This window comes from Erinaceus europaeus, chromosome 6 (assembly GCF_950295315.1).
Source record: "Erinaceus europaeus chromosome 6, mEriEur2.1, whole genome shotgun sequence".
Taxonomy (NCBI): domain Eukaryota; kingdom Metazoa; phylum Chordata; class Mammalia; order Eulipotyphla; family Erinaceidae; genus Erinaceus; species Erinaceus europaeus.
Genome location: NC_080167.1, coordinates 55,838,895 through 55,851,966, shown reverse-complemented (window position 1 = coordinate 55,851,966; position 13,072 = coordinate 55,838,895). Strand labels below are relative to the sequence as shown.

Below are 13,072 nucleotides of genomic sequence, written 5' to 3'. Positions count from 1 at the left end.
CCTCCTCCTCTCACCCCCCCCAACACACACACTCGCCCCACACCCCAGATCAGTGCTCAGCTTTGATGAACACACACACAGACACACACACATATATCAGTACACACACACACACACACACACACACACACACAGAGACACACACACATATCAGTACACACACACACATACACACATCAGTACACATACACACACAGACACATATATATCAGTACACAAACACATACACACATATATATCAGTACACAAACACACACACACATATATCAGTACACACACATATATATCAGTACACACACACATATCAGTGCACACACACATATATATCAACACACACACACACACACACACATCAGTGCTCAGCTTTGGAGATCAGGAATTGAATCTGGACTTGGACCTGAGCCTAAGAGGAGCCTCAGCATGAGTCTTTGCATAACCATTGTGTTATCTCCCCTGATGTTTGTTTTCTTACCTTTGTGACTAGACTTTACTTTTTTCTGTGCCTTTCTTAATTCTCTGAACACATCGACACCTTTTTCTTGGTTCCTCTGGTAGGGCCTGACATTCCTGGCTATATTAGACTCTTAACAGGATTTTGTATGTTTTCTCTCCCTTTGATAGTCTCTAACAGCCTCACTCAGGTTGTGATTTTCATCTTAATGAATCTGTCTACCCTCCTGCCCTGGGTCCTGTCCCTTCTTGCCCAGATCAGTTCCACTGCTACTCCAAAATGGCCCAGAGGAGAGGAAAGATCACCTCGTGGTGATGTATGCCATTGCTTGACATTAACACAAGTCTGAAGTGTTTTTATTTCTTACACAAGTACCTAGTATTTTTCAAACTGAAGCATTCACAAAATGTATTGAAAACCTAATTAGAAAGATTGGAATGAATCAATATAGAGATTCAGGTGTTTGACCTTCCTGTTCAGATCTCTAAAGAAACCCATTTGGCCTAAATGAAGAACTTACTTAACATTGTTGTTTTCAGAATGACCTCCTACTACACTGTAAGTAACTCACAGGATATTCTAGTGTTCAGTGAAAAATTCTAAAAGGGCATTTTATATTTGACCTGATTTTTGAGTGTATTTCTAGAAATGGAGTTTGTATATACTATGATTTATACTAATACTAGATTTCCTTTTTAGGGGTAGAGGCATAAGAATGACTGAACCAGTATATCTTAGCCCTTCATTTGATAATGTACTGCCCAACTATGTATTTTTACAGGTAAGCTTTTGTACAAGTAAAACACTGGTCTTGAAATACACATCAGCAAAGTATTTAAAATCTGTGTTTTTTTTTTCCTTTTGCTATAAACATATATATATATATATATATATATATATTTTTTTTTTTTTTTTTGGCTGTGTATTTGGTTACTCATCTGTCTTTGGTTAAGGAGTTTGAAAAGTAAGAACTTTTTTTTTTAATTTCTTTATTGGGGAATTAATGTTTTACATTTGACAGTAAATACAATAGTTTGTACATGCATAACATTTCCCAATTTTCCATATAACAATACAACCCCCACTAGGTCCTCTGTCATTCTTTTTGGACTTGTATTCTCCCCCTCACCCACCTCAAAGTCTTTTACTTTGGTGAAATACACTAATTCCAATGAAAACTAAGAACTTTTTAAAGCCTCTGAGGTGACTGGATTTGCATGTATGAGGTCCTGAGTTGGACTCCCAACACCATATATGCCAGAGTGTTTCTCTGCTTCTCTCGTTAATAAACAAAGATTTAGGGGTGGAGGTGGGGAAAAAAAAAACTATTTCCTCTGCCCATTGATTTTAATCTAATTTTTCTTTGCTACTTAGCCTAAAGGTGTTTTAAAAACTTACCTTAGTTGCTGTTTTCCATTTTAGAGTATCAGTCTCTAAATAATGTGTATATCTTTTTTTTGCCTCCAGGGTTATTGCCGGGGCTCAGTGCCTGCACCACAAATCCACTGCTCCTGGAGATGACTTTTTCCCCCTTTTTTTGTCCTTGTTGTTATATCATTGTTGTGGTTATTATTGTTGTTGTTGTTGTTGCTGTTGTAGGATAGGATAGAGAGAAATCGAGAGAGGAGGGGAAGATGGGGAGAGAAAGATAGACACCTGCAGACCCGCTTCACTGCCTGTGAAGCGACTGCTCTGCAAGTAGGGAGCTGAGGCCATTTTTCCCCCCTTTTTTTGCCCTTGTTGTTGTAGCCTTGTTGTGGTTATTGTTGTTGATGTGGTTCGTTGTTGGATAGGACAGAGAGAAATGGAGAGAGGAGGGGAAGACGGGGGGTGGGGGGAAGAAAGACACCTGCAGACCTGCTTCACCGCCTGTGAAGCAACTCCTCTGTAGGTGGGGAGCTGGGGGCTCGAACTGGGATCCTTATGCCAGTCCTTGTGCCACGTGCGCTTAAGCCGCTGCGCTACCGCCTGACCCCCATAATGTGTATATCTTATATACATGCAGGAGTTTCATTTATAACTTTGCTTTTGGAAGTCTAAGATTTATTAACTAGAGAGGATGGAATCTATTTTTAACTTTGAATAATATTTAAGTAGTTTACTGCTAATGGGTTTTGTTATCAGTAACTGCTATGACATGCAATTTATTTTGCTGTGTCCAATTTATTAAGTAGTTTTGTGTACATTCAGTTTTTCTTTGGAAAAAAAAATCTGTTAGGTGGTCTTACTGTTAGTACCCTATAATTTTTATTCCCAGAATACACTGTATATACAGAATTAGAGCTCTACTAGGATTTTTTTAAAAAGATTTTATTTATTTATTAATGAGAAAGATAGGAGGAGAGAGAAAGAACCAGACATCACTCTGGCACATGTGCTACCGGGGATTGAACTCTGGACATCATGCTTGAGAGTCCAAAGCCTTATCACTTCGCCACCTCCCGGACCACTACTAGAATTCTTTTTTTTAAATTTTTTTTTTATTTATAAAATGGAATTAATGACAAGACCATAGGATAAGAGGGGTACAATTCCACATAATTCCCACCACCAGAACTCTGTATCACATCGCCTCCCTTGAAAGCTTTCCTATTCTTTATCCCTCTGGGAGTATATACCCAAGATCATTATGGGGTGCAGAAGGTGGAAGGTCTGGCTTCTGTAATTGCTTCTCCACTGAACATGGATGTTGGCAGGTTGATCCATACTCCCTACCTGTCTCTTTCTTTCCCTGTTGGGGCAGTGGTTTGGGGAGGTGGGGTTCCAGGACACATTGGTAGGGTCGTCTCCCCAGTGAAATCAGGTTGGCATCATGGTAGCATCTGGAACCTGGTGGCTGAAAAAGAGTTAAGATATAAAGCAGAACAAATTGTTGACTAATCATGAACCTAAAGGCAAGAATATTGCAAATGAAGATTTGAGCTCTCCATTTTGGAAAAATCTAGTAGGTCTATTTTAGGTATATTGCAAAGGGCCCATGACTTCACTAGTTTTTGCCTGAGCTCAACTCTTAATATGCACGTGGACCCAGGTTATTATCTGGGGACATGGTGTCATAGTTGGGAAAAGGGCTAGAAAGCTGGATCAGGGGAGTGAGTAGCTCCCAAGTATGGGAAAAATATATAAATATTGTTAACTGTAATGCCCATCAATTTGATCTGGGGCCCACATTGAGCACAGGAACCTATGTAACCTCTGCATCCCTGTAGGTCTGAGCTCGCATTCTGTGGCTAGGAACATTCCAGGCTGCACTAATTTCAGGACCCATCACTTTTTTTTTTTTTTTTTTTTGGTTAGGTAGGATGATATATGAGTAGCTGTGATAACTGATTAGTTTTCATTTTAGAATCTGATGTTACACAATAATATTTTTCACAAAGTTAATGGAGGTATTAGATGCAGTCATTAAAATTATAGATGCTCTTCGCAAGCAGTGAAGCAGGTCTGCAGGTGTCTATATCTTCCTCCTCTCTCAATTTCTCTCTGTCCTATCCAACAACAACAACCACAACAACCACAACAAGTGCAACAACAAGGGCAACAAAATGGGGGAAAAAATGGCCTCCAGGAGCAGCAGATTCCTAGTGCAGACACTGAGCCCTAGCAATAATCCTGGAGGGAAAAAAAAAAAAAAATATATATATATATATATATAGAGAGAGAGAGAGAGAGAGAGAAGGAGATGCACAGTTTCATTTAACTTTTAAAATCATAAAGGAAACATAATGAATTACTTTGATACAATTCCCAGAATTACAAAGTAATCTTAGATGCTTTTGCAGTGGTGAAGAATTTTGTTATAGATTGTTTGGCTGCCTGCCTGCCTTCCTCCCTCCCTCCTTCTCTCCCTCCCTTCCTCCCTTCTTTATTGCTGTGGCTCCTGACTGCACAGCTCTACTGGTCCTGGTGACTATTTTTCCTCTTATTTTTGATAAAGGGTGAGAGACGGAACTTGATGGGGAAAGAGACAGAGAAGGAAAGACAACCTGTACCACTGTTTCAGTATTCTTGAATCTTCCCCTCTGCAGGTAGAAACATAGGGTTTGAAACTCAGGTCCTCACTCATGGTAACCTGTGTGTTCTACTGGAAGAACTACCACCCAGGCCCTTGTTAGAGATTTTTAACACTTGAAAACTGAGCAGCTGCTTTTAAAGTTACGTATTTGATATGTAGGAAAAATTGGTGCCAGTAACTTAATTTTCCCATTGCTTCGTTTCTTACAAAAGATTGATTAGTCAGACTACCTTGAACACTGAGCTCTACATAAACACTATTCCCTAGACCCAGACTTGATTTGAGTTGGTCTGGTTGGGGTGGTCTGGGATATTTAAAACTCCCCAGGTAACTGATATGAGGCTCAGGCTGAGTGTCATTGTCACACAGTGGTGATTTCCCCTGTTAGAATGACCTGAGGAGATTTTAAAAGCACTTATGCCCAGGCCTCATACCACATCGTTGATTTATCTTTTCTAGGTAGAAACTGGAAACTAGGTGCTAATTGATTCTCTTAGATAGCCAGGACTGAGAAATGAGGGAAAAGATAGTAGAGTAAGTTATTTTCAGAGGAAAAAAAGTCATAATTTAAATGCATAGTGACTTGAACTATTTCATATTTTCTTCTTACTGCATGAACAGTAGGATAAAAAAATTTTATTTCACCAGAGGGAGAAAGAGAGAGAGATATCAGAGATTCACTTTGGCAGGCAGGTTACCAAACTCATGAAATCATGCAAGTTCAACATTTTACTGCTGTGCTACTTCTTGGGTCACAGTGACCCAGGATCATAATGTGCTTTGATTGAAACTCCCATTATCTTTAACCATTGCATTTTTTCTGTCTTCAGGAGTGAAGCATAGTGTGTTGTCTCTAGATAAAGAATCACTAATCCTTTAGGGGCTACATATATAGTTTCATATCAGAGTTTAATTTTAAAGTGTTTTTCAAGTTAGACCATCAAGATAAACTACCGGTAGCAGGTTCAGTTGGTTTTCAGTGTTAATGGAGGCACTGCATTTTAAGTCCATAAAGTTTCAATTTATCTATTTTTTACTTATTGTATCTGTGCTGTCCTATTCATTGAAAAATAAAAAAAATCATTGAAAAATCAAAAAACAAACAAACAAAAAACCGTGATTTCCATGCTTTGTATATTCACAGACAGGGAGCAGACTTTGTCTTTTGTATCTTCTTTTCTCACCATAATTTTCTGTTTTAAAGTGAATTTCTTGTATTCACTTGAGAGCACTGTAACCTTTTCATAGTTCTTGAGGATTTATTAGTGGATTTAAGGATGGAAATGAATGGAATTCATTTAAGTGCCAAAAATAGGGCCATCAAAGTGACTCCCTGGTTAGGTTGCCTATTTTGCTATGTAGATGACCCAGACTTGAGTCTGTTCCCCATAAGATCGGAGGGAGCTTTGGTGCTGGAGTATTCTTCCATGTCTGTCTCTGTTTAATCTCTCTGAAAAAGTCAGCCCAGAGAGTGAAGTTCCAGTGACCAAAAGTAGATAAATATTAAAAAAAAAGAAAATCAAAACTGCTTGGCATTGGAACATAGACACACTAGTGACATAGAATTGAGAGCCCAGAAGTAAGCCCCCACACCTATGGACATCTAATCTTTGACAAAGGTACCCAGACCATTCATGGGGAAAGTAGTCTCTTCAACAAATGGTGTTGGAAAAAAAAAGGTTTGAAATGTACAGAAGAATGAAACTTAACCACTATATTTCACCAGACACAAAAGTCCAAATGGATCAAGGACTTGGATGTTAGACTAAAAAATATCTAATACTTAGAGGAAAATATTGTCAGAACTCTCTTCCTTATAAATTGTGAATACATCATCAATGAAATGAATCTAGTTACAAAGAAAACTAAAATAAAAATAAACCAAGGAGACTACATCAAATTAAAAACTTTGCACAGTGGGGGTCGGGCAGTAGTGCAGTGGCTTAAACACGTGGCTCCAAGCACAGGGACTGCATAAGGATCCCAGTTCAAGCCCCCGGCTCCCCGCCTGCAGGGGGGTCGCTTCACAAGTGGTGAAGCAGGTCTGTTTCTCCCCATGTCTGTCTTCCCCTCCTCTCTCCATTTCTCTCTGTCCTGTCCAACAACAATGACATCAACAACAGCAACAACAATAAAACAAGGGCAACAAAAGGGGAAATAAATAAAAATAATTAATAAAAACAAATTTAAAAAAACAAAACTTTGCACAGCAAAAGAAACCACCACCCAAACAAAGAACTCTCACAGAAAGGTAGAAGAAGCTAATAACTAAAATATATAAAGAGTTCACCAAACTCAGCAACAAGAAAACAAATGATCCTTACGCTTCATGCCATGTGCACTTAACCTACTGTGCTACCGCCTGGCCACCTTAAAAAAAATTTTTTTTTCCTTTGCCTCCAGGGTTATCGCTGGGGCTTGGTGCCTGCACTACAAATCCACTGCTCCTGAAGGCTATTTTTCCCTTTTTTTTTTTTAATTTAATTTTTTAAAAATATTTATTTTATTTATTTATTCCCTTTTGTTGCCCTTGTTGTTTTATTGTTGTAGTTATTATTGTTGTTGTTGTTGTTGGATAGGACAGAGAGAAATGGAGAGGAGGGGAAGACATGGGAGAGAAAGATGCCTTTTAAGTAACTACTTGTGAAGTGACTCCCCTGCAGATAGAGGACTAGGGGCTCGAACCGGGGTCCTTAACGCCGGTCCTTACGCTTGGCATTATATGTGCTTAACCCACTGTGCTTCCGCCTGGCCCACAAATTTTTTTTTTATACCAGCTAATTTCCAAAATGAATCGAGGGGGCCCAATTGCGGTTCACGTGGCAAGGTGCACACATTATCATGCATGAGGAACCAGGTTCAAGCCCTGAGCTGCCAGGTAGGAGTTTCTGCAGGGGAGAAACTTCATGATTGGTACTGCAGATCTTTCATTTTATCTTAAAATAGTAAAATAAAGTAAAAAAAAAAATGAACTGATTTGTGATATGTTATTTAAGTCTTCATTCTCTAGCAATTTTTCATGGAATTGATACTACTGAATCATTGAGTTAATATAATTTATTTGCTTAGATGAAACATGTTTGGGTTGTTATTCTGGTAGTGTGTTTCTGGATACCAATCACAAATAAGTTTTTTTTTTCTTTACATTTTACTTTTTTGAAATTTTGTACTAGTAAGGAATGGGCAACCCAAATGTGCCTTTTGAGTAACATCAGAGAGGGCTTTTAAATGGGAGTTAGATGGTAACACACTTGAGATTAGAAAGCTTTCATACATTTTCTGCAAAAAATGCTGAGAATGCTTTCATTTCTCTGAGTGGTCTGAGGCCTCTAAAATATAGATGACTATTGGGTTTAGGAAGGAGAGTGTGCTGTTTCTGCTGAAATGACTAAGGAGTTGTGCCTTGTATGATCACGTGAATGTCTTTGTGAATATCCTAGAAGATTATAGGGTGGATATTCTAAGACATTGCAAATTTCTTGTAAATTGTGACATTTATAAAGAACAAACTGTTGGCAGAATAGACTTTTGGGGATTCTTTACACTTTCTGATTCTGGAATTTTAAAGATGTATTTTTTGAGTGAGAAAGGGAAGATCTGAAGCAGTGCTTATTCATATGTGGGACTGAGGATCAAAGTCGGGATCTTAAATGTACTGTTTTTTTCTCTCCTCCTGAACTGTATCTCTGGATGCTGATTTTGGAATTTTAGATTTATTCTCTAATTGATAAGTGCTGTTTTTTGTTTCTTATAGAATTTACCATCTGCTGTAGTAACACATGTTTTGGATCCTCAACCTGGAGAGAAGATTCTAGATATGTGTGCAGCACCTGGAGGTAAAACAACACACATTGCAGCACTAATAGATGATCAGGTGAGGACTGTCTTCACAGAGAAGCTGCTTGTCGTGCATTATATAGTTCAGTGATGGTGATGGACCTACACACAACTTGGGAGATACGCATAAGTATTCAGAATTTAGTTTACAAGGGTGGAGACCTTTCATGTCAGTTTTTACGTAGTAAGTTCAAGAAACAAGTATCATTTGTGAAGACTGCCCAAGACTTTGCATGCCGAGTTTATTAGTATAATTTAGTGGTACTAGAAACATAAATTTGGGAGTCATCAACAAATCCAGTAATGGATACAGTGAAAAGTAGACGTGGGGCCAAGGAAATAGTTCAGGCATGGACTAGTGAACTAGTGGATAGTTTGTTGCTTTGCCAGGTGCACAGCTCAGGTTCAAGTTCAGCCCCAATGGCATTGAAAGAAGCTTCAGTGCTGAAGTAGTCTCCCGTACTCTCTTTGTCTGTATCCAAAAAAAAAAAAAAAAGGAAATATCTCAGCAGCTAGAGTGCCATCTGGTGTGCCTAAGGCTCCTGGTTTGATATCTGGTGCTGTGTGTACTGGGATAATATTTTCTGACATCTCTCTCTCTCTCTCTCTCCCTCTCTCTCTCTCCCTCCCTTTCTCTTTCTCACCTCCAGGGTTATCGCTGGTGCCAACACTACGAATCCACTGCTTTTGGAGGCTATTTTTTTCTCTCTTGTTACTCTTGTTGTTATTGTTATTGCTGTTGTTGGATAGAACAGAGAAATTGAGAGAGGAGGGGAAGAGGGGGAGAGAAAGACACCTGCAGACCTGCTTCACCACCTGTGAAGAGACCTCCCCTGCAGGTGGGGAGCCAGGGCTGGAACCGTGATCCTTACACTAGTCCTTGCGCTTTATGCCATGTGCACTTAATCCACTGTGCTACTGCCCACTCCCCCCCCCCCGACTTCTCTCTGTCATATGAAATAGATTTATTTACTTACCTGTTTATTTTTTAATATAAGGCTTCAGAAGAGTAAGCCATGCTGCTTGATTTGTTTTGATAAGTAAGCAAGTTTTGAATAAGTGTAGCTTCCTATCTTGTACTTTTGTCTATGTAGATTTTAGCTAGAGTTTCTCCTTTGCTGTATTGCGTTTTCAGCCTTATTGTAGTTGTTTTTACTTACTTTTCTAGTTCAACTTAACTTGAAATAACTTTTCTGTTTGTAAGGTGTTTATGAAAACTATAGATACTGCTAACTCTGGTACATAGTATCAACAAATTTTTTATATTGCAATTGTTGGATGTATCATACAAAGACATTATTATATAAAAAGAAACTCCCCCCCCCCAAAATTGAGAAAATACATTTGAAGTGTGAATTTTACTGTGTAATATAATTTCAAAGCATGTTTTAAAATGAATAGCACAGTGTAATGCTAAAAATGTGACTCTGGTCTTCCTCCCCCCTCCCCCCAGCCTGTCTTTGTGCCTGTGTGATTCTGCCACTCCTGGCAGGCTCTGCCCCCACCTCATCCTGTTTTTCCCATCAATCCCAGATAGAAACAGAGACGCACAGTCAGAAGTGACACTACAGTGTCAATGTTGTAGACTACACTCATGAAACTTCCCCTGTACATGGTCAATCCCATGTACACTCTGGGACTTGAACATGCACTCTGCTGGGTGACCTCTCTCCTGTCCTAGGCCTCTGATCCTTATTCACTTTAACTGTTACCATGTGCATTTGTTTAAGTTACTCTTTATATCAGCCCAGAACATTTTGTTGTGATATATAGGCTTATAATTTTCTGTCTTCAGTTGCTGGACCTCATAAGAATTTATGTGTATAAGTCAGAAAATATTGAGAGGATTGTTTTGTTTTTTTTTATTCCTTTTTGTTGCCCTTGCTGTTTTTTTTTTGTTTTTTATTATTGTTGTAGTTACTATTGTTATTCTTACTGTTGGATAGGGCAGAGAGAAATGGAGAGAGGAGGGGAAGACAGGAAAGAGGAGAGAAAGATAAGACACCTGCAGACCTGCTTCACCACTTGTGAAGTGACTCCCCTGCAGGTAGGGAGCTGGGAGCTCAAACCGGGATCCTCACGCTGGTCCTTACGTTTGCCCACTGCGCTACCACCTGACTCCCAAGAGGATTGGTTTTATAAATAACATTTAGCTACTCAGAGAGCACTAGAAGGCATGTCTCAGAACATTAATTCATGCACTTTTCCCAGAGATTAGCAAGGCACATCAAATTGGTGATTTTTACTATTTATTTTCAAAAAAAATTAATTTAAAAAAATTTTAAAATTAAATAAAATTAAAAAAAAAAAAATCAGTCTGGAGACTATTCAGAATGCTTGCAATGGACCTACTAAAAGGTCCAGCAGTTTCTCTCCTGGGGATATATTCAGAGAAAGTCAAGACATCCATCTGTAGAGATCTGTATACACCAGTGAGTTTTTAAGTTGTTTTAGAAGGTTGCTAATCCAATTTCTAGTTCTGAGTTCTGTTGATTAAAACTAACTGGGCATTATAAGAAAATCAACTGGCAAGAATGTTTGAGAGGGCTGGAGAAATAGTGAAATGGTAGCATAACAGGGTTTGCTTGTCAGAGGCCCCAGGTTTGATCCCAGTACCACCAATAGTTAGAGCTGAGTGAGGCTCTCTGGTAAGAAAACAACAAAACAGAAAACAGTGTGTTTTTTTTTTTAAAGATTTAATAAGTATCTCTAAGTTTTATATACATTTGGCTAGTGAGTCCAACTTTTAAAACTAGATGTAGGGGACTAGGAGGTGGCTCAGCTGGCAGAACACACATTATCACACGGGGAGCCTCCAGACAGCCCTTGGGAGTGCCTGCAGGAGGAAAGTTTCACAAGTGGTGGAGCAGTATCTTTCCTCTTTCTCTCCTATCTACTTCCCTGTCTCTTACTCACTAAAAGGAAAAAAGAAGAGAAAAAAGAAAAGACTGCTAGATGTAGACTGCAGACACTGAGCCTCAGTGAAAACCGTGGCTGTAGGAAAATGGGGAAGAGTAGAGTATATTTTCATCAGTGTTGTTCAGCTTCCTGTTTGCCTACGTGGGTTTTCCAGGGTTGCTTATATGGATTTATACCTTATTTTTTTTAGGGGGAAGTAATAGCATTGGATAAAATACCCAACAAGGTGGAAAAAATAAAGCAGAATGCTTCCTTATTAGGACTGAATTCTATTAGAGCATTTTGTTTTGATGGAACCAAGGCCCTTAAACTTGATACGACGGACACAGAAGGTAAGTTAACTTCCATCCTTTAAAGGTGAAATTTTATCATTTTTGTATTTTCCATGCAAATAGCTTTTTCTGTTGTTCTAGCCTCTAAATAACTACAGAGTCTTGAAACTTTGGCATGAATTTTAGCTGTTTTGCCATATAGATACGGTGTTGCTTTTCTCATCCTTAAGTATCAAGTTTTTGATACTAGAGTTAAACCTCTTAAGTCTTGACCAGACCTGCAGATCTTAACATATCTGTATCTTGATTTCATATTACCTCTCAGATACTGTATCTCACAAAGCTTCTACAAGTTAGGCCTCTGAGGCAAGGGGTGCATATCAGTAAGAACCAATTTAAGGGGAAAAACCAGAAACTGCAGCTGTGAAGGAAAGGGCCAAAAAGATAAGATTGTTTAAACAGGAACAGCAAGAAAAGGAGAATGTCCATGTACTACCCCTCTCATCTCTTCCCCCCAACTCTTCTTTTTACTGGTGACTGATTTTAACCCCAGCCAGTAGAGAGGAATTAGAGTTACTAGTTTCCACCTCAGCACTACACAGCAAAGTAGAATAGGGTGTGTTTGGACTTCAGAAAATATAGCCTTAAGAGTTAACATATCTGGAGCAGAACAGAAAAGCCCCTGAAAGGACCCATTTAATAAGTCTAATATGTGCTAGAGGGAGTGCTTGAAAGCTGAAGGTGAGAGTAGAGTAACCCTGAGATTCTTTGTTTGAGGATTAGAGGGAAAGTTTGTACACAAGATGAGAAATGGATGGAAGAATTTGTTATTTTTAAAGTTTTATTTATTTCATATGAAATAAAACTGATATAAGGGAAAAACTATCATATCACTCTGGCACATGCAACAGCAGGGATCCAACTGGGAGTTTAAGGCATTGCCAGTCTTGTGCTTTTTTTAAAAAATTTTTTATTTATAAAAAGGAAACATTGACAAAACCATAGGATAAGAGGGTTACAGCTTCGCACAATTCCCACCACCAGACCTCCGTATACCATCCTCTCCACTGATAGCTTTCCTATTCTTTAACCCTCTGGGAGCATGGACCCAGGATCATTATGGGATGCAGAAGGTGGAAGGTCTGGCTTCTGTAATTGCTTTCTCGCTGAACATGGGCGTTGGCAGGTCGATCCATACTCCCAACCTGTCTCTCTCTTTCCCTAGTGGGGAAGGGCTCTGGGGAAGTGGAGCTCCAGGACATATTGGTGGGATTTTCTGTCCAGGGAAGTCTGGCCAGCATCCTGCTAGCATCTGGAACCTGGTGTTTGAAAAGAGAGTTAACATACAAAGCCAAACAAATTATTGACCAATCATGGACCTAAAGGCTGGAATAGTGCAGATGAAGAGTTGGGGAGGGGTCCTCTATATTGTAGATAGCTAGTAGGCATATTTTAGTTATATTCCAAAGGGCCTGTGGCTATACTAGTTTTTCTTTTTCATTTTCCCCCTGAGCTTGGAATCTGATATGCAGGTGGATCCAAGTTATTGTCTGGGGAGATGATGTCATGGCTGGAAAA

At 39.1% G+C, this 13,072-nt stretch overlaps 1 protein-coding gene across 3 annotated transcripts in view; it reads left to right on the top strand.

Moving 5' to 3' along the window:
- The window catches only part of NSUN6 (NOP2/Sun RNA methyltransferase 6), a 50,575-nt gene that overhangs the window by 27,099 nt on the left and 10,404 nt on the right, over nucleotides 1–13,072 (top strand). For all 3 annotated transcript variants that reach the window (XM_007526701.3, XM_060192249.1, XM_060192248.1), the window contains exons 6-8: nucleotides 1,151–1,232; nucleotides 8,221–8,340; nucleotides 11,413–11,554. In XM_007526701.3, the coding sequence (XP_007526763.2) occupies nucleotides 1,151–1,232; nucleotides 8,221–8,340; nucleotides 11,413–11,554 (344 nt within the window). The remainder of the gene's footprint in view (nucleotides 1–1,150; nucleotides 1,233–8,220; nucleotides 8,341–11,412; nucleotides 11,555–13,072) is intronic.